Here is a 27,376-nt window from a genome sequence, read left to right on the forward strand (position 1 = left end):
GTTTGGAATAAAATTTTCCATTTAATTAACAGTATATTTTTGTTGGTGGGGGGTAATACTAATGTATCTTGTAGTATGTAATGTATTTAGGAAAACTTACACCTTTACATGCTAAAGTTACAGATAATTCAATTTATGAATAGATCAATTCCACAAACTGTATAAGGGAGCATACACTATCTCTTCTAACCAAATGTTAGTGTGCAACAATACAGAGACCTTTTTTTTTCCATTTACTTACCAGCTTTATATGCTATTGCATTAGAAGCAGGCACAGACTTCTTATAACACAGAAACACACTGGAACCCCACTGTAAAATATAAATTAGGTTTAAAAAAAAGACAGAAGAGTGATAATAAATTGATTTTGTTGAATGTCTTCTAAAGATTTTGATTATTTCCTCAGGGAAGTCTATTTAAAACATGTTTATCAAACAGACTATATAGTATACAATATAGCAAAACATGAAACTGAAAACACTAGAAGAAAAGGAATAAAAAAACATTGCCACGAAAATTAAACTGATGCAAAGGTTGTTTCAAAAATTTTACAATTCTGTAGTCATGCAGAGGCTCCCTCTATTTGAAAGAAACAGCACAAAACGTGGGTGCTGAGCCCAAACTAGGGAAGACCGGGGTCACTAGATGCTATGAAGTCATTATCTCCAGAGGCAAACCTGTCTTGACTAATAGCCTTGGGTGCATGGGTCAGCTCTGCCTATACCTCATTTAAGCTAATATTAGTTTGCTTTAAGTTGTTTTTCAAAATAAACATAATCCAACAGTAAAGTTTAGTGTCATAAAACTATAAATCCAATGTATATGTTGCATTTTCTTCTTCAGTAGAGCCCTTTTAAAATAAATATGAAAACTACAATGTTTAAAATAAATAAATAAATATAAAGGGTGTCTTGACCCAATCTCCCTGCAATTGTCCTTGAAGACACCACTAAAACCCAAAAGCTAACAAAACCTGTATATTAGTGTAATGTATTAGCACATATCAAAAAAAAAAAAAAATCCCTGACTTTAAGCATCTATTTTCTGGATGAAATTATTCTAAAACATCAAGTAGCTAAGGATTTTTTTAAGTTATTATGAACCATAAAAATTAGAGAGCTAAAAGTAATAAAAAAAAAATCATGACAATATAAACTGAGAGTAAATAATAAGCCCAATAATAAAGAGAAGTCCAAAATTTTTTTTAATTTTCTTATGAAATTTTGGAAATGAAACTTTATTCTTACCATTCCACAATTTAAGTTTCTGTCAACTTTGCAGAAGGTATGAGGAGGGGTTTCTCCCTTACTGGTTACGATAACACAGATATCAGTTACAGCCAACGAATTCTGGGGTCGAATTAGAGGAGCCCTTCGATAAGTAATAAAGATTCTTTGTGAAGTAGTTGAACTATTGTTGACATTGGCACAGCGACCATAGGGTGTGGCTTGGATCACTTCACATCCTGAAATTAGTCTTTCTTTCCCATCATATAAAACTCTGCATGGCAGGGAGGGAAGAAATAAATAAATAAGTAAACATATGTCAGGGTAAAGGCTAGTTTTCTCCTTGAGAACAAAATAAATTTTTTTTTTGGTCTCCCCTGTTGTTTCCCAAACCTTAACTGCAAACCAAAACTAAAATAATTACTTTGGGAATTATAAATCTCCTACTATTTTTCAACAGCTAGAATACAATTTTAGAAGTGTAAATAGGATCAAACAACTTGATTTTTTTTATTGCTTATTACAAGAAACATATGAAACAAAAAAGGGGCAATACCACAATCATCCTCAGGTCAATTCTCAGAAGTTTTATCTAGTATTCAGATGTTTTCACAAAATTTACCATCATAATTCCTGTCAAAATTCCACCTTTAAAAATCCCGACTGGGGGCCTCCCTGGTGGCGCAGTGGTTGAGGGTCCGCCTGCCGATGCAGGGGACACGGGTTCGTGCCCCGATCCCGGAGGATCCCACATGCCGCGGAGCGGCTGGGCCCGCGAGCCATGGCCGCGGAGCCTGTGTGTCCGGAGCCTGTGCTCCGCAACGGGAGAGGCCACAGCAGTGAGAGGCCCGCGTACAGCAAAAAAAAAAAAAAATCCCGACTGGGCTTCTCTGGTGGCGCAGTGGTTGAGAGTCCGCCTGCTGAGGCAGGGGACACAGGTTCATGCCCCGGTCCGGGAGGATCCCACATGCCGCGGAGCGGCTAGGCCCATGAGCCATGGCCGCTGAGCCTGCGCATGTGGAGCCTGTGCTCCGCAACGGGAGGGGCCACAGCAGTGAGAGGCCTGCGTACCGTAAAAAAAAAAAAAAAAAAAAACCCTGACTGAAACTATAAAACACCATTTAAAGAAATTAGAGATGAGCTAATAAATAAAAGTCATCTCATGGTCATAGATAAGAAGACTTAATATTGGTTAGATGTCAAATTACTATCTAAATCCTAGCTGCCTGCTTTTTTAGAAACAGGCAACAAAATCCTAAAGTTCATATGGAAATGCAAGGGACCCAGTATAGGCCAAAGCAATCTAGAAAAAAACAACAGACTTGGAGGATTCACACTCCCCCATTTCAAAACTTACTACCAATCTAGTCATCAGTACAGTGCAGTACTAGAATAAGGATAAACATATAGATCAATGGAATAACGTGGACAGTCTGGAATTAAACCCATACACTTACAGTCAATTGATTTTGACAAGAGTGGCAAGATAAATCAATGGAAAAAGAATAATCTTTTCAACAAATGGTGCTGGGACAAACTGGATATCCAAATGCAAAAGAACAAAGTTGGACCCCTTCCTTACACTACACACCAGAAAACCAAAAATGGATAAAACACTTAAATGTAAGAGTTAAAACTATAAAATTCCTAGAAAAAAACATAGGAATAAGTCTTTGTGGCCTTGTGTTAGACTAAGCCTTTTTATATATGACACCAAAAGCACAAGTGACAAAAGAAAAACAGATAAACTGGACTTCATTAAAATTAATAACTTCCGTGCTACAATTGATACCATCAAGAAAGTGAAATGGGGGCTTCCCTGGTGGCACAGTGGTTGGGAGTCCGCCTGCCGATGCAGGGGACACAGGTTCGTACCCTGGTCCAGGAAGATCCCACATGTCATGGAGCGGCTGGGCCCGCGAGCCATGGCTGCTGAGCCTGCACGTCCGGAGCCTGTGCTCCACAACGGGAGAGGCCAGAGCAGTGAGAGGCCCATGTACCGCAATAAAAAAAAATGAAAAAAAAAAAAAGTGAAATGATAACCACAGATTGTGAGAAAATATTTGCAAATCATATATTTAACTAGGAAATTCTTTCCAGAATATGTAAAAAAAAATCTTACAAATCAATATAAAAAAATTACACCATTTAAAAACGGTCACAGGACTGGCAAAGGATATATAGGAATTCTCTGTACTATCTTTACGATTCTTCTGTAAAAGTAAAATTATTTTAAAATAAAACATCTTTGTTTTTAATGGGCAAAGAATCTAAATAGACATTTGTCTAAAGAGGATATACAAATGTCCGAAAGCACATAAAAAGATCTTGAACATACTATTAGCCATTAGGGAACTGCAAATCAAACCATGATGAGATACCACTTCACATTCATGGGAATGGCTAGAATAAAAAAGACAGATAATAACAAGTGTCAGAAAAATTGGAATCCTCATACAATGCTGGTGGAAATCAACAGCTCTGGAAAACAGTCTGACGGTTCCTCAATGGGTTAAACATATTTTCCACATGACCCAAGAGGAAAAGTAAACAGATTCTTCTCAATATATACACAAGAGAAAAGAAAACACATCTATGCAAACACTGGTACACAAATGCTTATAACAGCATTATCCACAACAGCCAAAAAGTGGAAACAATCAAATGTCCATCAACTAATGAATGGATATGTAGACTGTAGTATAGCCATGTTAACAATATCATGGATCAATAAAAACAAAGAAGTACTGATACATAGTACAACATGGATGAACCTTCTAAACATATTAAGTGAAAAAAGCCAGACAAAAAAGACCACACATAGTATGATTGCATTTACATGAAATGTCCAGAACAGGTATATATACAGAGACAGAAAGTAATTTAGTAGTTGCCTAGGACTAGAGAGTAGGAAAGAGTATTGGAGTGACTGCTAAGGGTATAAGGTTTCTTTTTAGCGTGATGAAAGTGTTCTAAAATGGATTGTGGCTACACAACTCTGTGAATATACTAAAGACCATTTAATTGTACACTTTAGATGGGTGAATTGTATGATATGTGAATTATAGCTCAATGAAGTTGTTAAAGCCCAACTAAATATAACACTATAAAGCCTCCATATTTAAATCAAAATACTATTGGCAAATGAGTAAATAGAAAGAACAATGAACAGAAATCTAGTATATGATAAAGGTGACACCTCAATACACTGAGGGAAAGATGGACTTTTTAATTTAATAAGCGGTGCTTGAATAAGTAAATTGCCATTTGGGAAAAATAAACAAACAAAATTCTATCTGTAGTTCAACACTATACACAGAAAGGGCTCCCAGTGGATCACATATGTAAATGTAAAGAATGAAAACATACTAAAAGAAAACCTAGCAGTAGGAAAAATCTAACTATGACTCAAAATCTAGAGGCAATAAAAGAAAAGAGTTAAGAAAATAAACTTCATAAAATAAACTTTACATGACAAAAAAACGCTGTAAACCAAGTCAAAAGACAAATTATAAGGGGAGAGGAATGGAGAAGGGGCAAAATAGGTAAAAGGGATTAAGAGATACAAACTACTTGTAATAAGTTACAAGGCTGTAATGTACAGCACAGGGAATATAATCAATATTTTATAACTTTATATGGAGTATAAATATTCAATCACTACACTGTATACCTTATAAATTAACATAACAGTGTAAGTCAACTATACTTCAATTTTTAAAAAAGACAAATTAATAAACTTGGAGAAAACATCTGGTGACTCTTTTTACAAAAAGTTCATCTTCCTAACACATAAAAATCTCATTAAAAAAACAAGAAAAAGACCAAAAACCTGATTTTATTTTTTTACTTAAGCATATTGCTCAGTTTATTGGCATAAAGTGTACAAACCTGTATAACCAGCTCCAGACCAAAAAACAGACAATCACCAATGGTTCTCATTATTCTCCCTTCCAATCACTATATCATTAAGGAAAACCACTATCCTGAATTTTAAAAGAATTAATCAAAAACCTGTTTTTAAAAAAGACATTAACAAACAGTTAATGCCAAAAGACATTAAGAGTTCACAAAAGAAAAAACGGTCCTTAAACATTGAAGAAATACTTAACCTCATTAAAATTATTCTGACATACCATTTCTCTACTGTGAGACTAACAAAAGTTCAAAAATCTTATCACATACTTTGTTGATGGCTTGTGGGGAAAGAAGCACTGACATACAGTGATGATGGTAGTATAAAATGGCACAATCACAATGGAGGGAAATTTGGTAACATTTAACAAAATTATGCATGTATGTATCTTTCAACCCAGCAATTCCTTTCTAGGATCTACCTGAAAATATAACTCCACAAATACGTAACAACATATGCACAACATTATTCACCAAAGCATTCTTTAACGGCACAAGATAGGAAAGAACCCAAATGTCCATCAATAGAGGCTGGCTGAATAAAGTATGATACATCCACACAAATAAGTGCTACAAAGCTATTTAAAAAAAAAAAAAAAAAAAGAGTGAGAAAGATCTCCATTTTCAGAAATGGAGTGGTTCCCAGGAGATGTTGTTAGGTGAAAAAACAGAGTATAAAATAGTGTACACAGTATCTGCATTTTGTTTAAGAGGAAGAAATAAAACTATACACACATATGTGTTTGTTTATTTCTGTAAAAACACACATTTAAAAGGATAAATCAGAAACTAAACAACAGGGGAGGAGAGGGCAGAAAGTATGGAGAAAGGAGTAGAAGAAACAGAAACTGAAGCAATACTACTCTAAATATATCTTTTTATGTGTTCTGAACCGCAACAATATTTTCCATATTAAAAGAAAGAATTTTAAAACAAATGAAACACAAAAAGGAACAAATGAACCTAACTGCATAGCAAATTGGTAATATAACCACATAGAAAAACTATTTCATATAATTTTTTAACACAGTACTCTGTAAATGCTTAATGGGTTTTATTCTAGGGACAAGGAACTCAGTAACAGAATTACTATTGGTAGTAAAACTGATACTATAACTTGAGATTACCTTATGTAAATAAGATAAATAAGTAACATGTTTATGATTTAGAAACCAAGATTTTCAGCATAAGAGAAACAAGATACAATCCAAAATGAGTTCAGTAAGATTTTAATGTTAAAATTTGAAGTTAAAATATGAGTATGAACTCATGATTTATATAAATATTTGTTTATATAAAAAATAGACACCTCAGTAACAATGAATACACATAGCTCCAAATTTTGATTGACATAGCAGTCAGCTGGAAAGGGCTCCCACTGGCCAAACTTGGGACAATTTGGGCAAAAAGAATAAGGATTGTAATTGATTTTTATCAAATGGAATAAATTAAAATTCACAGTTCCTCAATTATACTCAAAACAAATTTAAAAATTTGTCTCATTAAAAATTGAGGCCAAGAGAATAGGAAAGCTCTTCATTATAATAAAATGCCAATTAAAAATGTATTTTTTAAATGACAGTGTTAGAAAAGTCTCATTTTACATCCCCCCATACAAGATCTAATTCAGGCAATGACCAATGGAAACAGTAAGTGAAAAGGTGTTAGGCGACAAGGTATTTAAACAATGCCCACAACTCCACAAATTACTTAAATAACAGAAAAAAATAAAAATGCCTTTACAATAGATAGCAAACAACCATTTTAACCAAGTGACTGAACTTAGCATAACTAATTATGGGACAATCTGTTACTACATGCTTTCCTGATGCTAGCGCTACCTGTAAGTATTCTTGCCAAAAATATTTAATGTACATTTAATCCAGACTTTAAACCTAACATCCAGTTTACAGGAAATACTGACAATAAAGGAACAAGTTAAATGACTTGATGAGGAAACAATCAGATAAATCTAGAATGTAGGGCATTCTATAAAACAAGTGGCCCAGACTCTTCGATATGTCTATTTATCACAGAAAAATGTTGGGGAATGTTCTAGATAAACAGACTAAAGAGGTACAATACCCATATACAACAGGTAAGCCACGACAGGATCCTGGATTTTTTTTTAAGCTATAAATAAACATTCTTGAGACGACTGCAAATATTTGGCTAGGGAGTGGATACTGAAAAATATGATGGAATTATTAATTTTCTATATACCATGGTCATTAGGAACATGTCTTAAGGCATGCATGGTGAAGTATTCATAGGAGAATTGTTATGATAGCTTCAGCCTCGTTTCAAATAGTTTAACAAAAATATTGGAAAATGTTAATTTGTTGAATCTAGATGGACAGCATATTGTTCATTATACTACAGTTTACCATTTAGGAGAAAAGGATACTGGTGTTTATTACAATATTCTGTTAACTTTTCCGTATGTTTGAAATTTTTCAAAAACCAAAGTGCTGGAAAAAAAATTCATATGAAAGTCAATCAATCTGATAAGTGAAGGAAGATAAAAACTTTGTAGTCTGTGATTCTTTATCTCAAAAAACACATCTGACATATACAATAATATAGTGACCTGTTTACATTACACTTTATGGAGTATTTGAAATTATGAGGGAATATCAGATCTTACATATTTTAACTAAACATCTTTTCCAGGAAAAAAAACTGTTATTTTTATAAATATCTCATCTTGTTTATAAAACAGTCCAAAAGGTCAAAAGTTTGACAACTCTGTTTCATATTTAGTTGAATGAGATGGGTACCTGTCTTTATACTGGCTAACAGGTTTTTCCAAACCTCACTAGTATGCTTAATTGAGGGGAAAGAGGGGAAAAAAGACCAAATCACCAGATATTAACAATTATTTGATCTGGAGAGAAACTTTACCACCATGATCAGCTAAAAGACTACCGCACACTCAAGCAAACCTGGATCAGTTAACAGAAATTAGAAGCCTTAGGGAACTGCAAGATATATATGAAAGAGCCGCTTGCAACCTGAAAGCATCTAAGTATAATTATCTAAGTCATCATTTTTAAGTTATGCCCCTGAATCACAAGGAACAACAAACTTTCAGAGACTTATACCCTTTTAATTACAACTATATGGTGGGAGGTCTGGGGATGAGGATGTGAACAGATAACCTTTAAAGGATGGCTAACAGAGAGAACAGTGAGGGCTGGAACACAAGGTAAGTCCCTGGGGCTGGTTTCCCTTCAACTGACATGAATATCATCAAACTTTTATCCCATACCCATCCTATTATGGATATTACCTATCTTCTTAAGAAAACCACAGAGAAAATAAAAGAACTGACAGTAAAACCTCTCAGTCCTATATTTTCAACCCTTCCTTCTCCATTGGTTTCTTCCCTTCAATATAAAGATGTTCAAGGTTCTCTCCTGGGAGAAATGTTAAAAAATAGCCCTGGACCCTGTATCCCCTCACCTTTCAGGTATCCTAAACCATTGCTGCTGGGGATTTCGTTAAAATACAGATTAAGTAGATCTAGGGCAGTGCCTGAGATTCTGACTCTCTAACACACTCACAGGCCCTATGGACAATACTGGTCCATGGACAAAACAGCAAGGCCCATATCTATCTTCTCGTTCCCTTAAAGTCACGCTTTCAAAAAGAAGCCTCTATAACTCCAATTCCCAGTCATGCTCCATCCTTTCTAAACTGGCTCTTATGTCCACTAATCTTATAAACTTGTATGACCCCCACTGCAACTGTACTGACTTGAAGGAAAATTGTAGAAGCTAAATAGGGTGATATGTACTATACTAAAGGAGTTAAAGTAAAGTAAGATAAGGACAAAACATCCTTTGGCTTTGGAAATTTGAACATAATGAGGACCTTGGGACAATTTCACCAGAGCTCTGTTGGAACAGTAAAGGAAATGATGAGCAAAACAAGTGGTGGCCAAATGTAGCAGCTCACTACCATTCTTAATATCAGAACAACTATGAACAGAACCACCAGCGACCAACTGTTTAAAAAAAAACATTTCCTGGAACAATCAGGGTAATTTGGATATATGATGATATTCAAGAATTAACCATTTTTTAGGTGTGGTATTATGGTTACATTAAAAGAGGGACTCAACCTAAGAAACGCAATCGATGTAATACATCACATTAATAAAATGAAGGAAAAATCCACATGATCATTATCAATTAAAAAAGAGGCAACTGACAAAACCCAACATATTTTTACGGTAAAAGCCCTCATAAAACCATCAATAGAAGGGACCTTCCTTAACATGATAAATAGCATTTATGAAAAACCCACGGCTAACATCATACTCAATGGTGAAAGACTGAAAGCCTTCCACCTATGATCAGGAATGAGACAAGGATGCCTGCTTGCACCACTGCTATTCAACACCATACTGTTAAGTTCTAGCCAGAGCAATAAGACAAGGGGGGTGTGTTTGGGGGGGATAAATCAAAGTGCAAAGGAAGGAATAAAACTATCTCCATTTGCAAATGACATGATCCTATACAATAAAAAATCCCCCCAAAATCCACAAGAAAGCTATTAGAGCTAACAAATTCAGCAAAATTGCAGGGTATAAGATTAACGCATGAAGTTGATAAAACCCACCTGTGTTGCCACACATCAGCAATGAACAATCCGAAAAAGAAATTAAGAAAATAATCCCATTTATAACAGAATCCAAAAGAATGAAATATTTAATAAAATTAATTAAGGAGGGACTTCTCTGGTGGTGCCGTGGTTAAGACTCTGTGCTCCCAATGCAGGGGGCCTGGGTTTGATCCCTGGTCAGAGAACTAGATTCCACATGCATGCTGCAACTAAGAGTTCGCATGCCACAACTATGGAGCCGGGCGAGCCACAACTAAGGAGGCCACCTGCCGCAACTAAGACCCAGCACAACCAAATAAATAAAATAAATATTTTTAAAAATTAATTAAGGAGGTGAAAGACTTGTACACTACAAACCATAAAACAGTGCTAAAAGAAATAAGACCTGAATAAATGGAAAGAAAACTCATATAGTTTGGAAGACTTAATATGGTAAAGATGGCAATACTCCCCCCAAATTGATATGCAGATTAAATGCAATCCCCATCAAAATTCCAACTGCGTGTTTTGCATAAATGAACAAATTGATCCCAAATATTTCCCAAGATGCTCTCAAATACATATGTTTGTACTAACTGATGGTAATTATAATGAGCAGAAGAACTTAATACATGACATGTATATATGGTAAAGTATTATAGGTATTCTAAAAGCACATTTTACTTAAAGAAGAGTCAACATAGACATTTTTGGAGAAAAAGCTTTTACACAGAAGAATGATCTTCATTGACTGTGGACTAGACACTAAATACCTCATAACAACTATACTCCTTCTAAACCGTAAATGCTTTGCTCCTGGCATTAAAAAACACACAGTGCAATTGTATTTTTCATCTTTTTTTTTTTTTTTTTTTGTGGCCATGCCCCATGGCATGCAGGATCTTAGTTCCGCAACCAGGGATCAAACCTGTGCCCCCTGCAGTGGAAGCAGGGAGTCTTAACCACTGGACTGCCAGGGAAGTCCCAATTGTATTTTTTAAAACATGAATGTTCCTTTGTTAAATGAGTTCAGAGCTTCACAAAAGCTCATCGCGTAACCCAACTAGCTCCTTAAAAATATACTGTCTTTTATTATAGCTTTTTGCTCTTTTATGTTTAATTAATAAGCTTATCTGATATGTACAAAAAGAAATGAAATCACATTTCAGGCTCTAACGCCTTCATTTCAATATACTTTTGAAAGGAAATAATCTAATGACTCAATCCTATACAGAGAAATTCAGTAAGGACAGACAGAGATACATAATATCTTACTATACTTGATTTTCTTTTTTTTTTTTTTTTTTTTGGCGGTACGCGGGCCTTTCCCTGCTGTGGCCTCTCCCGTTGCGGAGCACAGGCTCCGGACACGCAGGCTCAGCGGCCATGGCTCACGGGCCCAGCCACTCCGCGGCATGTGGGATCCTCCCAGACCGGGGCACAAACCCGTGTCCCCTGCATCGGGAGGCGGACTCTCAACCACTGCACCACCAGGGAAGCCCACTATACTTGATTTTGAAGTAACAAATAATAATAGAACTATCAAGGATTTTGTATTTCTATCGCCATGAACCTTAAATAAATTTTATTCTCTTCACTAGAGCAAAACAAAATAAGTCACCGTACCCAATGTCAATAAGGGGTGGTTTCTCTCTCCCTCTCTTATAACAGAGGAACAGTTCTGGGCTTTTCAGACTTCCGTAGTTCAAGTTTGCCTGCAGAGCTGACGGAGTGGCTTCAACACAGGTGTAACCCTCAGGTACTGTTTCCCCAGCTGATTTGTTAATAACTGCAATGTCTGTAATTGGAGCTTTAGGTCCAGTAGACTTAGTATCTAAACGATTTATTTCTTGATCCAAAAGAGTAGATGTATCAGTGAGACCTGCCACAACAAAGTAGTCAGTCACTCTTGGCCCTTTGTCTTCTATCATGGCTGCTTCTATATATCCTAGAAGAGAGGAAGAAAAAAAAAAGACATCAATTAAATAAAATGCTTTATCCTAACTCACGAAGTTAAAATACTCCTGAGTTAAGTGATTAACAGGCACTTCCCACTTGGATTTATAATCAGATTGTTATTCTGTAGAAGAAGACTGTTTTTTTAAAAAAAAAAAAATTTGTTTTTAAAAATAAATAAATAAATAGATTTATTTATTTATTTCTGGCCGCGTTGGGTCTTCATTGCCGCGCACAGGCTTTCTCTAGTTGTAGCAAGCCGGGGCTACTCTTCGTTGCAGTGCGCAGGCTTCTCATTGAGGTGGGCTTCAGTAGTTGTGGCACGTGGGCTCAGCACTTGTGGCTCACAGGCTCTACAGCATAGGCTCAGTAGTTGTGGCACACAGGCTTAGTTGCTTTGCGGCATGTGGGATCTTTCCAGACCAAGGCTTGAACCCGTGTCCCCTGCATTGGCAGGCAGATTCTTAACCACTGCGCCACCAGGGAAACCCAAGAAGTTTGTTTTGATATCATCTTGTCAGCTTTTACCTAGTATGAAGTACAAGTTTACTGCATCAATTCATTTGTAATGCAACTATGATCCTATTATATGCCTAAGGCCCTGTTAAGGATAATCAAACTATCAGAAGTGGGCTACAGTGCTTTCCTTTCAGCAAAATGCACATAATGAACAAAATTCATACTATTTTTTAAGTCATTCTCTTCTGAGTTACAGAATTCCTAGAGCGAGCGAACTTCACATTTAAACAAACGAAATGAGTTCATCATGAATTATTCAAAGTTTAACAGAAAAGATAAAGGTACTAGTAATAAGCATAATTAAACCAGTCTCTTAATCCAATCAGGAGTCTGTCCCTATAGTTAAAAAACTTTATGTAAACACTGTGTAAACTCAGTAAGTTTAGGGGTCATTAACTATTTCATATATAGATACCAGACAGAGCATAAAAAACTATAACCAAAGAAGACAAAGTTATACAAAATACATATTAAGAGACTTAGGTAATACATGGTAGAAACCTAGAGAATATGAACACTGAGTCAAGATTTCTATGATCTTTAAACTCAATACCTCTAAAAATAAAATTAAGCTTTTGAAATTTTATTTTCTTTAAATATTTATTTATTTATTTAGTAATTTAGGCTGCACCAGGTCTTAGTTGCGGCATGCGGGATCTTTAGTTGCAGCATGCGGGTGCTTAGTTGCAGCATGCACACAGGATCTAGTTCCCTGACCAGAGATAGAACCCGGGCCCCCTGCATTGGGAACACAGCGTCTTACTCACTGGACCACCAGGAAAGTCCCTGGAATTTTAAATATTTCTATGGATTTTATGTGCTTTTTAAATAACTTTGCTGAGGTATAATTTACATACAATAAAATGCACATATTTTAAAGTGTACAGTTTGCTAAGTTTTCACAAATGCATACACCTGTGAAACCATATCACAATCAAGATAGTGAACACATCCATCAACATCCAAAATATTCTTGTACCCCTTCATCATCCCTCCCTTCCCAGGCAAGGAGTGACCTGCTTTCTGTCACTATAGATTAGTTTCTAGAATTGATATAAACGACATCATACAGTATATTCTTTTTTGTCTGGCTCCTTTCACTCATTGTAATTATTCTGAGATTCATCCATGTTACTGTTTATATCAAGTTCATTCATTTTTATTGCTGAGTAATATTCCACTGTTGAATATACTACAAAATGTTTATCCATTCACCCATGTTAATAAACATATAGGTTATTTTCAGTTTGGGGCTATTATAAAGCTATCATGAATACCCATGTACAAGCCGTGTGCACGTATGCTTTCATTTACCTTAGGCAAATTCTAAGATGGAATGGCTAGATCACCTGGTAGGCATATGCAACTCTAAAAAAGTGCCAAGGCGCTTCCCTGGTGGCAGTGGTTGAGAGTCCGCCTGCCGATGCAGGGGACACGGGTTCGTGCCCCGGTCTGGGAAGATCCCACATGCCGTGGAGCGGCTGGGCCCGTGAGCCATGGCCGCTGAGCCTGCGCGTCCGGAGCCTGTGCTCTGCAACGGGAGAGGCCACAACAGTGAGAGGCCCGTGTAGCACACACACACACACAAAAAAGTAAATAAAAAAGTGCCAAATCGTTTTCTACAGTGAGTATACCGTTTTACATTCCTATCATCAGTATATGAGAGTGCCGCAGTTCCACATTCTCTCCAACACTCTGTGAGGTCAGTCGTTTTAATCTAAACTAGATTCTACTATGTCTAGAGTGATACTTAGCTATAGTTTTAATTTGTATCTTTCTAATAACTAGTAATGTTGACCACCTTTTCATGTGCTTATTTTCCATGCATACATTATCCTTTTCATACATTCCTGGATTCTATTCACTAAAATTTTGTTTGAAATTTTATATATGTTAATGAGGGATACTGGTCTATAGTTTTGTTTTTTGGTTTTTTTCCTCTTGTAATGTCTTTATCTGGTTTTCACATCAAGGTAATGTCAGTCTCACAGAATGAGTCGGGAAGACTTTCCCCCTCTTCCATTTTCAGGAAGAGTTTGTACAGAATAGTTATTTCTTCCTTAAATGTTTGATAGAATTCACCTGTGAAATTACCTGGGTCTAGAGTTTTCTTTGAGGGTAGGTTTTAAACTATAAATTCATTTCCTTTAACACATAGGGCAATTCAGATTACATATTTCTTCTTGAGTAAACTTTCATAGTTTGTGAACGTCTTAGCCCATTCAGGCTGCTATACCATAGGTTGGGTGACTTATAAACAACAAAAAATTTATTTCTTGAGGCTGGCAAGTCCAAGATCAAGGCACTGGCAGATTCAGTGTCTAGTGATGGCTGGCTTCCTAGTTCATAGAGGGCTGTCTTTTCACTGTAACTTCACAGGGTGGAAAGGAACAAGGGGTCTTCCTGGAGTCTCTTTTAGAAAGACACTAATACCATTCATGAGGGTTTCACCCACATGACCAAAGCACCTCCCAAAGTCCTACCGCCAAATACCATCACACTGGGGATAAGGTTTAAACATAAGAATTGGGGGAGGGCATACACATTGAGTCTATGGCAAGGAATTTGTCCATTTCATCTAAGTTGTGTAATTTACTGTATAAAATTCTTCATAATATTCCCTTATTATCCTTTTAGTATCTGTAGATTATGTAGTGATGTCACATCTCTCATTCTTGATATCAGTAAGTCTGTGTCTTCTCTCTTTTTATCCTGATCAGTCTGGCTAGAAAACTGTCAATTTTATTGATCTTCTCTAAGAACCAGCTTTCAGTTTCACTGTTTTTTTTCTATTGCTTTTCTATTTCATTGATTTCTACTTTGAACTTTATTACCTCCTTTCCTCTGTTTATGTAGACTTTATTTTTTTAAATATTTATTTATTTATTTGCCTGTGCTGGGTTTTAGTTGTGTGCACACGGGATCTTTGTTGCCATATGCGGGATTTTCGTTGCGGCATGCAGGCTCTTAGTTGCAGCATGCAGGATCTAATTCCCTGACCAGGGATGCAACCCAGGCCCCCTGCATTGGGAGCCTGCAGTCTTAAACACTGGACCACCAGGGAAGTCCCTATGTAGACTTTAATTTGCTCTCCTTCTTCTAGTTTCCTACGGTAGAAGTGGAGGCCATTGATTTGAGATCTTTCTTCTTTCCTAATGTAGGTATTTAGAGCTAAAATGCACCCCCCCCAAAACAATGTTTTAGTGGCATCCCACAGATTCAGGTATGTTTTCTTCTTATTCAGTTCAAAATATTTTTAAATTTCTCTTTTTTTCTTTGACCAATAGGCTATTTTCTTTTTTCTTTTTTTCTTTTTTTTTTTTTTTTTTTGCAGTACATGGGCCTCTCACTGTCGTGGCCTCTCCCATTGTGGAGCACAGGCTCCAGACGCGCAGGCTCAGCGGCCATGGCTCACGGGCCCAGCCGCTCTGCGGCATGTGGGATCTTCCCAGACCGGGGCACAAACCCGTGTCCCCTGCGTTGGCAGGTGGACTCTCAACCACTGCGCCACCAGGGAAGCCCCCAATGGGCTACTTAAAGTATGTTTTTCAGTTTCCAAATTTTGTACTTGGAAATTTTCCAAGAATCTTTCGGTTACTGACTTCTAACTTAATTACACTGTGCTCAGAGGATATATACTGTGTATGACTTGAAGTCTTTTATGTTTATTGAGATTAGTTTTATGGCTAAGAATATAGTCTATTTGATAATTATACAATGTGCATTTTAGCAGAATGTGTGTTTTGTTGTTGGACAGAGGTCAAGAAGGTTATTAGTGTTGTTCAAATCTATAAATCCTTGCAGATTTTGTTCACTTGTTCAATCAATTATTAACAGAGTGGTATTGAAACTATAGTTCTGACTATAATTATAGATCTGTTGATGTCTCTTTTCAGTTCTATCAGTTTTTGCTTCATGTACTTTGAAGCTCTGTTATTAAGGGCATAACTACCTAGAATTACTACATCCTTTCGATGAACTGACCTTTTTATCATTATGAAACGACCTTCTTTATCTCTGGTAAAAACGAGTCTGTATTAACAAAACTTTTTTAAAATATTAAAATATTTATTAAACACTTAGACATGTAGTTAAATATCATTAGACTTCATTTTCCAACTATAGCCAAGATAACCTTTCAGAATCAATTTCATTTCACCTTACTGTTTAGAATGGTATACATTTTAATAAATAAATACTGTTAATATCAACAAAATATTATTAACTTCAATTTACAAGGCTAAATGTAGTTTACAAAATTCCTCTCATTGTAACAAAAAGTTTTTTAAAGGTTCAAAACTGTGTGTTCCTTGGTGTTCCAAGCCATACAGAATGAAAAATGAACACTGTTTAAACCACAAAGAAACTAGAGTATTATCAAAGTTATTTGCTACATTAAAGCAATTTAAAATAGCACCTTAGTGGTTCCATTTAGAAAGCATTATCAACATCAGTTATTCTGGCTGGATCATGGAGCTACAAAATTGAAAAAGCAAGTCATTTCAGATAAAATCAGTTTCTTTTTAAGAACACAAAGCAGTGTAATTCTCTACTGTTGCACCTGCAACTGAAAGGTTTGTAAAGAAGGAGGGCTGTAAAGAAAGGCTGAAAACACAAATGCTTTAAAGGGGTCATACAGGATGTAAGAGTTGTGGGAACTAGAGACCACAGGCAGCCACTACTGGTCAGATCCATCCAACTGTTGCCAAACAGACTGGGCAAAACCAGAATTTCCTTTTTGTCTTTTCAAGGGAAGCCAAAATAATCCAGACTTTTTTTCCCCAACATTCCAGGGTAGAACTCTTGTGACCTAAACATGTGCCATCTACCTCTCGTGCCAAGTGTGACTGCCAGGGCCTTAGAGAGCCCAGTTAGTTCCTTTCCAACTTTACCCTGACTGTACAGACTCGAGCATTGGAATAATCTGGATTTTTAATGTAAATCTCCATGTTTTAAAATATCAGCAACTAATTCAAAATCCTTGAACACTAGTAAGTTCAAACAAAACACATAAACAGGCTATATTCACTCTAAAGATTAAATATCGAGAAAAGAACAATTTCTAAATTTCATTAAAAAAATACTGACCTGGTTAGGGACTTCCCTGGTGGCCACAGTGGTTAAGAATCCACCTGCCAATCCAGGGGACATGGGTTCGAGCCCTGGTCCGGGAAGATCCCACATGCTGCGGAGCAACTAAACCCGTGAGCCACAACTACTGAGCCTGCGCTCTAGAGCCCGCAAGCCACAACTACTGAAGCCCACGCACCTAGAGCCTGTGCTCTGCAACAAGAGAAGCCACCATAATGAGAAGACCGTGCACCGCAATGAAGAGCAGCCCCTGCTCACCACAACTAGAGAAAAGCCTGTGTGCAACAACGAAGACCCAACGCAGCCAAAAATAAATAAATTAATTAAAAAATATATATATACTGACCTGGTTAAATACCTAACTTCACCATGAAAGATATGTGAGCCAATGAACCTAACTGTATATAAAATTGATAATGTAATCACATAGAAGGGAATGAAAAAAGACCTAAGTGAAGAACTGAAAATAACTCTTAACCTTTACTTAAAAGGCTTTTTTCTTTTATACTGGTATATTTGTAGCAATTCTGAAATTATTCTATCAATATATGTACTCTATGATTGCATAACTGTAGGAGGCCAGAGCTCTTGCTATGAGAAAAGGGAGATACAAATAAGGGACGGGAGAAGACAAGTAAGAATCTCTGTTTTAGAATGGAACTAGAGGTATCAGTATGAACTCATGATTTTAAAATATATATGCACTGAAGGCAATGTGGTACCTTGAACTGGATCACAGAATAGAAAAATTTTTATTAATGTAAAAATTAGTGAAATTAAAATTTGGATTTTAGTTGACAACAATGTAACAATGTTGATGTCTTAGTTTTGACAAATGTACTATGGTAATATAAAATGTTGGCCATAGAAAAATATAGGAAATCTCTGTACTATTTTTTCAACCTTTCTGTAAACCTAAAATAATTCAAAAATAAAAATGTTTAAATACACATGTGTCAACATCATTGATAACAGAAAAGAAATGGTAATAGCCCAAATGTCCATCAACTGATAAAGGGATAAATAAAATGTAGTACATCTATACAATGGACTATCATTCAGCAATAAAAAGAAATTAAATACTGATACATGCCACAACATGGATGAACCGTGAAAACATTATGCTAAGTGGAAGAAGTCAGTCACAAAAGACCACATATAGTATGGTTCCATTTATATGAAATGTGCAGAATAGGGAAATCTATAGAAAGAGAAACTTGTTGGCTGCTAGGCCTGGGTGTTGGAGGAAATGGAGAATGACTGCTAATGGGTATGGGGTCTCTTTTTGAGGGAATAAAAATGTTCTAAAATTGATTGTGATGATAGGTGGAGACACGATATGGTAAAGAACCACATCTCCAGGTGGGAAACCCACAAGCCAGAGGATAATTACAACTGCAGAGGTCCTCCCCAAGGAGCCCCAAATCGGGCTCCCCAGCCCAGTGATTCTGCAACCAGGAAGATGAGCCCCCATGATGTTTGGCTATGAGGGCCAATGGGGCTTATCCAGAGGACTGTAGGAAATAAAGACTCCACTCTTAAAGAGTGTGCTCAAAATCTCACACATTCCAAGAACCAGGGGCTTAGCAGTAATTTGAAAGGAGCCTGGGTTGGACCCACCTGCTGATCTTAGGTAGCCTCTGGAGAGGCAGGAGGCAACTGGAGCTTACCCTGAGGAAATGGACGCTGGTGGCAAAAATTTGTGGGAGCTCATTCTACCATGAGGACACTGGGGCTGGCAACTGTCATTTTGGAATCCTCCCTCTAACTTATTTTTTTTTTATTAATAGTTGGTTTTTTTTTTTCACTTTAAGTGAACTCTTTTTTTCTTTCTGGCCATGCTGTATGGTATGTGGGATCTCAGTTCCCTGACCAGGGATTGAACCCACGCCACCTGCACTGGAAGCACGACATTCTAACCACTGGACCATCAGGGAATTCCCCTCCCTCTAACTTATTAGCACTGGGACCTGGTCCAGCTCACCAGCCTGTGAGCACCAGTACTGGGATACCTCAGGCCACGCAGCTACCCAGGCAGGTACATAGCCCTACCAACCTTCAGGCCAGCTGTCTTAAGACACCTACCCCACCCACCTCAGGACCCAGCTACATCCATCAGAGGGCTCAGGACCCAGCATCTTTAGAAGAAATGTTAAATGGACTTCTCTAAAGTGGGAAATAAAAGGCCACAACTAGAAAAATAAATATTACAAAAGGAAAAATCTCACTGATAAAGACAAACATAAAATAAAGGTAGTAAATCAATCACTTATAAAGCTAGTAGGGGGCTTCCCTGGTGGCACAGTGGTTGAGAGTCTGCCTGCCGATGTAGGGGACACGAGTTCGTGCCCCGGTCTGGGAAGATCTCACATGCCACGGAGAGGCTGGGCCTGTGAGCCATGGCCGCTGAGCCTGCGCATCTGGAGCCTGTGCTCCGCAACGGGAGAGGCCACAACAGTGAGAGGCCCGTGTACCGCAAAAAAAAAAAAAAAAAAAAAAAAAAAAAAAGCTAGTAGGAAGGTTAAAAGACAAATGTAGTAAAATCATCTACATCCACAAGTACTTAAGTGATACAGAAAACAAGAAGATGTTAAATATGATGTCAAAAACAGGAAATGTCAGGAGGGAGTTGAAAAAAATGCAAAACTGTTAAAATGCATTTGAAATTAAGAGATCAGCAACTTAAAATAATCATTCATATACACACACATATACATAAATACACACATAAACACAGATTGCTACATATAAATTTCATGGTAATCAAAAACCAAAAATCTATAATGGATATATACACAAAAAGAAAGAGAAACCCAAACATACTATTAAACATAATCAGCAAATCACAAGGGAAGAAAGCAAAAGAAAGGAACAAAAAAACTACGAAAACAAAGAACACGGCAATAAGTACACACCTATCAATAATTACTTTAAATGTAAATGGCCTAAATGCTCCAATCAAAAGATACAGACTGCATCAGACACTTTGATGTGGAGACTGATGTCAAGTGGCTGAATGAGAATGTTGTGGAGAAGGTGAACATCAATCCCCAGGTGGACCGCTACTTGTTGAAGAACAGGTGCCGCATCATCCTGCTGGCCAAGGGCCAGCTGCTCAACCTGGGCTGTGCCATGGGCCACCCAAGTTTCATGATGAGCAACTCCTTCACAAACCAGGTGCTAGCACAGATTGAGCTGTGGACCCCCCCAGACAAGTACCCTGTTGGGGTCCACTTCCTGCTCAAGAAGGTGGATGAAGCAGTGGCTGAAGCCCACCTGGGCAAGCTGAATATGAAGCTAATGAAGCTGACTGAGAAGCAGGCCCAGTACCTGGTCATGTCCTGTGATGGCCCCTTCAAGCTTTATCACTACTGCTATTGAGAACCAGGCCTGCCCTTTGCCTTCCAGCTACTGTCATTGCCTGGGTCCAACGTCTCCTCCCCAAGAGCAAACGGCACCAACTATGAGACTGGTTTGATATTGTCCCCCATCAACTCCCTGAGGCTCGTCACTCAGTCATTAGCCTCTGCTTCATCCCTCATACTGTTCCAAGTGTGGTGGGGGTAACTGAGAAGTCCCTCCTCCAGCCCTAGTCATGATGGAGGTACATGGGAGTTACCCACAGGGAACCTTGAGCTCAGGAGTTTTGGAAATGCTCACTCAGTCAGTCCCTCCTTAGACTGGAAGGTGGCAGTGGTGGTCACAAAGCCCATGCACTTTACCATCCAGGCCCTCATGTGGCCTATGGACTTTATACCCATGTTCTTGGTTTACAGGTTCATTGGTTCCTCAGCCCATGACATACGAGAAGGAGCTATGTCAAAGGGTGTGGAGGAAATGTTGGAGTCTGTTCCTGAGAGCCTAACTTAGTGCTTAGCATTCTTTTGAACTTCAGAACAATGAGGTTTATAGTTTTAGACCCTATTAACAGAGATTGGAATACATTGCTAAGGGATAGCCAAGAAAGGACAAGTGACAGCCAGAGATTGAGAGGGACCAGAGAAACATAAAAGCATATTGTAACTTGATGCTTCCCATCACAACTCTGGGTCAAAAAGAGATTAATTTAGTTTATAATGATTTTAATGTTAAAAGAGAACAAGAAGGTTCTTGTTCTAATAAAAATGTTGGTGCCCCCCCCAACCAAAAAAAAAAGACACACAGAGTGGCTAAATCATATCAAGCATCTCTTCTGAACACAATGCTATGAGACTAATAATCAACTACAAGGAAAAAAACTGCAAAAAATACAAACATGTAGAGGCTAAACAATATGCTACTAAAACACCAATGGGTCACTGAAGAAATCAAAGAGGGAATCAAAGAATACCTGGAGACAAATGAAAATGAAAATACAACAATCCAAAATCTATGGTACATAGCAAAAGCAGTTCTAAGAGGGAAGTTTACAGCAATACAAGTCTACCTCAGAGAACAAGAAAAATCTCAAATAACCTAAACTTATAGCTAAAGGAACCAGGAAAACAAGAGCAACCAAACCCAAAGTCAGTATAAGGAAAGAAATCATAAAGGTCAGAGCAGAAATAAAAGAGAGACTAAAAAAAAAAAAAAAAAAAAAAGCAATAGAAAATATCAGTGAAACTAAGCTGATGCTTTGAAAAGATAACCAAAATTGATAAACATTTAGCCAGACATATCATGAGAAAAAAAGAGGGACCAAACAAATAACATCAAAAATGAAAGAGAAGGGCCTCCCTGGTGGCGCAGTGGTTGAGAGTCCGCCTGCCGATGCAGGGGATGCGGGTTTGTGCCCCGATCTGGGAGGATCCCATATGCCGCGGAGCGGCTGGGCCCGTGAGCCATGGCCGCTGGGCCTGCGCGTCCGGAGCCTGTGCTCCGCAGCGGGAGAGGCCACAACAGTGAGAGGCCCGCATACCGCAAAAAGAAAAAAAAAAAAAAAAGAAAGAGAAGTTACAACCCACACCACAGAAATACAAAGGATCATAAGAGATAACTATGAACAATTATATGCCAAAAAAATGGACAACCTAGAAGAAATGGACAAATTCCTAGAAATGTACAATCTCCAAAGATATAACAGAAAGAAATAGTAAATAACAGACCAATTACCAGTAATGAATTACCAGTAACTGAATCAGTAATTTAAAAAAAAAGAAACTCCCAACAAACAAAAGTTCGGGACCAGATGGCTTCACACATAAATTCTACCAAACATGGAGAGAAGAGTTAACACCTATCCTTCTCAAACTGTTCCAAAGAATTGCAGTGGAAAAAACACTTCCAAACTCATTCTACCATCACCACCATCACCCCGATACCAAAATCAGACAAAGATTTCACACAAACATGTGTGCGCGCGCGCGCACGCACACACACACACACACAGAGGACAATATCACTGATAAACACAGATGCAAAAATCCTCAACAAAATATTAGTAAACCGAATTCAGTGATACACTGAAAGGGTCATACATCATGATCAAGTGGGATTTATCCCAGGGATGCAAGGATGGTTCAAGATACACAAATCAATTAATGTAATACACCACATTAACAAATCATACTCAATGGTGAAAAGCTGAAATCATTTCCTCTAAGATCAGGAATAAAGACAAGGATACCCATTTTTACCATTTTTATTCGACATAGTATTGGAAGTCTTAGCCACAGCAGTAAGAGAAGAAATTGAAAAGAATTCTGAATTGCAAAGGAAGAAGTAAAACTGTCACTGTTTGCAGAAGACACATTATACATAGAAAATCCTAAAAACGCAAAAAAAAAAAACCCAAAAACAACAAAAAAAACCCAGACTACTAGAACTCATCAATGAATTTGGCAAAGGTGCAGGATACAAAATGAATATACAGAAACTAGTTGCATTTCTATATATTAGCAACTAACTATCAGAAAGAGCAATTAAGAACACATTTACAATTACATCAAAAAAGAATAAAGCACCTAGGAATAAATCTAACTAAGGAAGTAAAAGAACTGTACTTGAAAAACTATAAGACACCAATGAAAGACCTGAAGACAAAACAAACAGATGGGAAGATATACTGTGCTCATGAACTGGAAGAACTAATGTACTATCCAAGGCAATCTACAGATTCAATGCAGTCTCTATCAAAATACCAATGGCACTTTCCACAGAACAATCACAAATAATTCTAAAATTCGTATGGAAACACAAAAGATCCCAAATAGCTAAAACAATCTTAAGAAAGAAGGACAAAGCTGGAGGTACCATGCTCCTTGATTGCAAACTATACTACAAAGCTACAGTGATCAAAACAGTATGGTACAGGCACAAAAACAGATACATAGATCAACAAAATACAATAAAGAGCCCCAAAATGAATCTATTCTTATGGGTAATTAATCTATGAAAAAGGAGGCAAGAATATACAATAGGGAAACCAGAGCCTCTTTAATAAATGGTGCTGGGAAAACCAGACAACTACATGGAAAAGAAACAAACTGAACTACTTTCTCACAGCATGCACAAAAATAAATTCAAAATGGATTAAAGACTTAAATATAAAACCTGAAATCATAAAACTTCTGGAAGAAAACACAGGCAGTACACTATTTGAAAATGGTCTTAGTAATATTTTTTTGGATATGTCTCCTCAAGCAAGGGGAAAAAAAAATAAACAGTTGGAACCTCATCAAAATGAAGAGCTTTTGCACAGTAAAGGAAATTATCAAGAAAACAAAAAGACCACCTACTCAATGGGAAAAGATATTTGCAAATGATATATCCCATAAAGGGTTAATATCTAAAATATACAAAGAACTCACACAACTCAACATCAATAAAACAAACAACCTGATTAAAAAATGGGCAGAGGACCTGAAGACGTTTTTTTAAACGAAGACATTCAGATGGCCAACAGGCAAATGAAGAAAGATGCTCAATATGCTCTTGGGCCTAGCCGCTCCACGGCATGCGGGATCTTTCCGGACCGGGGCACAAACCCATGTCCCCTGCATTGGCAGGCGGACTCTCAACCACTGCGCCACCAGGGAAGCCCCACTCCAACTTCTGAGGCAAGGGAAGAGAAGCTAGAAAACAAGGCTAAGAAGGAACTGTCATAAATCAGACAAGATTCAGGATGATATGGCATCCAGAAAACCAAGTGAGGTTTTCCCCAAACTAGGGACTGATCAATCGTGTCAAATGCTGATGAGAGGTAGAGAACTTTAAGACTGAGAACACTGACTAGAATGGGTTTAGTTGGTGAAGGTGGAGAAGAGCCAGCCTGGAGCGAGTTGGAGAGAAAATGCAAAGTAAGAAAATAGAGACAGTAAGTATGAGCGAGTCTTTGCAACAAATTTTTCTCTACGTGAGAAAGAAAGGGGTGTGTGTGTGTGTGTGAGAGAGAGACAGACAGACAGACAGACAGACAGAGAAAGACAGAGTTTGAGATGTTACAGCATGTTCTTATGCTTGCAAATATGATTCAGCAGGAAAGAAAGATGATGCAGGGCACAGAAAGGATAACACCAGAGGCAAAATCCTTAAAGAGACAAGAGAACGCAGCACAGATGGAGGACTTGGCATATATAGAGAGAGAAAGAGAGAGAGAAAAGAGTAAGGAAAGAAAAGAGATTAAGTAGTCTTCTTAGTAATGAAAGTGGAAGAGCAAAATGACTAGGTAATACTGAGGGCACAAGGGATATTCGTGGCCATAAATTTAAAGTGAGACCAGTCAGCACTGTTGTTTGTTTTCTCCAATCACACTCAGCTCCTCAGGTTCAAGGGAACACAGAGTTTGCAACGAATTGCGTTTTATCAGGGCTGAAGTTTTGCCCTAATTACAGTGAAGGAAGAAACAAGAGAGATGATAACCTGACCCCACAAAATAGTACAGAACAGTAGCAGGCATTAACATTTTTATTCAATGAATCAATGTAATTGGGTAAGGAAAGAAGTTACTGTATGAGGCACATGATGGACAGTGAAAGAGTTGTGTGACTAATGGCCTGGTGGTCTAGATAGAATCCAAGAAGTGTCAAAATATGGTATCAAAGTATGTGAGCTGGGCCTCCCTGGTGGCGCAAGTGGTTAAGAGTCCGCCTGCCGATGCAGGGGATACAGGTTCGTGCCCCGGTCTGGGAGGATCCCATATGCCGCGGAGCGGCTGGGCCCGTGAGCCATGGCCGCTGGGCCTGCGCATCCGGAGCCTGTGCTCCGCAACGGGAGAGGCCACAACAGTGAGAGGCCCACATACCGCAAAAAGAAAAAAAAAGTATGTGAGCTGGCAGAAAAAGAGATGGAAGTCAGAATTAGATGCAAGAAAAAAAGACAACCCTCAGAATGGGAGAAAACATTTGCAAATGAAGCAACTGCCAAAGGATTAATCTCCAAAATATATAAACAGCTCATGCAGCTCGATATTAAAAAAACAAACAACCCAATCCAAAAATGGGCAGAAGATCTAAACAGACATTTATCTAAAGAAGATATACAGATGGTCAAGAAGCACATGAAAAGCTGCTCAACATCACTAATCATTAGAGAAATGCAAATCAAAGCTACAGTGAGGTATCACCTCACACCAGTTAGAATGGGCTTCATCAGAAAATCTACAAACAACAAATGCTGGAGAGGGTGTGGATAAAAGGGATCCCTCTTGCATCGTTGGTGGGAATGTGAACTGATACAGCCACTATGGAGGACAGTATGGAGGTTCCTTAAAAAACTAAAAATAGTATTACCATATGATCCAGCAATCCCACTACTCGGCACATACTCAGAGAAAACCACAATTCAAAAAGACACATGCACCCCAATGTTCATTGCAGCACTATTTACAATGACCAGGTCATGGAAGCAACCTAAATGCCCATCAACAGATGAATGGATAAAGAAGATGTGGTACATATATACAAGGGAATATTACTCAGCCATAAAAAGGAACGAAATTGGGTCATTTGTTGAGACATGGATGGATCTAGAGACTGTCATACAGAGTGAAGTAAGTCAGAAAGAGAAAAACAAATAGCGTATATTAACGCATATATGTGGAACCTAGAAAAATGGTACAGATGAATCAGTTTTCAGAGCAGAGACATAGATATAGGGAACAAACATATGGACACCAAGGGGAGAAAGCGGCAGGGGGGTGGGGGTGGGGGTGTGATGAATTGGGAGATTGGGATTGACATGTATACACTGATGTGTATAAAACTGATAACTAATAAGAACCTGCTGTATAAAAATAAAAAACCTTAAGAAAACATAGTTGTCTCAAACAGTGATACCTATCCTGCTCCCATTAGCAGAACAAAGTTCATGATGGAGTCGTACTGAACTCTCTTTGGTAAATATAAGTGGTCAAGTGCCCTTTTCTTAGCTCAAATAAAGTGACTTTTCTTCAGTGATAAAAAAAAAAAAAGATAGAAAAATAATACACACAAACCCAACCATACCAGTAATTTCACTAAATTTAAATAGTCTACCAAGACAAATGAAAATATATGTCCATGGTACTTGAAAAGATGCTCAACATTGCTCACCTCAGGGAAATGCAAATCAAAACCACAGTGAGATATCACCTTACACTGGTCAGAATGGCTATTATCAAAAAGATAACAAATAACAAATGTTGGCAAGGGTGTGGAGAAAAGGCAACCCTCACACACTATTGGTGGGAATGTAAATTGGTGCCACCACTGTGGAAAACACTACGGAGGTTCCTCAAAAAACTAAAATACAACTACCATATGACCCAGCAATTCCAATGCTGGGCATATATTTGAAAAAACAAAACACAAATTCAAAAAGATACATGCACCCCAATGTTCACAGCAGCATTATTTATGATAGCCAAAATATGGAAGTGACCTAATTGCCCATCAACAGATGAACAGATAAAGGAGACATGTGGTGTGTGTGGTGGGGGCAGGGAGCACACACACAGTGGAATACTATGCAGCCATAAAAAAGAATGAAATTTTGCCATTTGCAGCAACATGGATAGACCTGGAGGAGGGCATTATGCTTAGTGAAACAAGTCAGACAGAGAAAGACAAATACTGTATGGCATTATATGTGGAATCTAAAAAATA

General features: G+C 37.7%; 1 protein-coding gene across 4 annotated transcripts in view; it reads right to left on the reverse strand.

Moving 5' to 3' along the window:
• The window catches only part of DENND4C (DENN domain containing 4C), a 127,100-nt gene that overhangs the window by 85,392 nt on the left and 14,332 nt on the right, over positions 1-27,376 (reverse strand). For all 4 annotated transcript variants that reach the window (XM_060102040.1, XM_060102039.1, XM_060102037.1 and 1 more), the window contains exons 2-4: positions 11,376-11,697; positions 1,248-1,500; positions 242-311 (exon numbers count right to left, since the gene is read on the reverse strand). In XM_060102040.1, the coding sequence (XP_059958023.1) occupies positions 242-311; positions 1,248-1,500; positions 11,376-11,680 (628 nt within the window). In that variant the 5' untranslated portion in view covers positions 11,681-11,697. The remainder of the gene's footprint in view (positions 1-241; positions 312-1,247; positions 1,501-11,375; positions 11,698-27,376) is intronic.

This window comes from Mesoplodon densirostris, chromosome 6 (assembly GCF_025265405.1).
Source record: "Mesoplodon densirostris isolate mMesDen1 chromosome 6, mMesDen1 primary haplotype, whole genome shotgun sequence".
In the NCBI taxonomy this organism is placed as follows: Eukaryota; Metazoa; Chordata; class Mammalia; order Artiodactyla; family Ziphiidae; genus Mesoplodon; species Mesoplodon densirostris.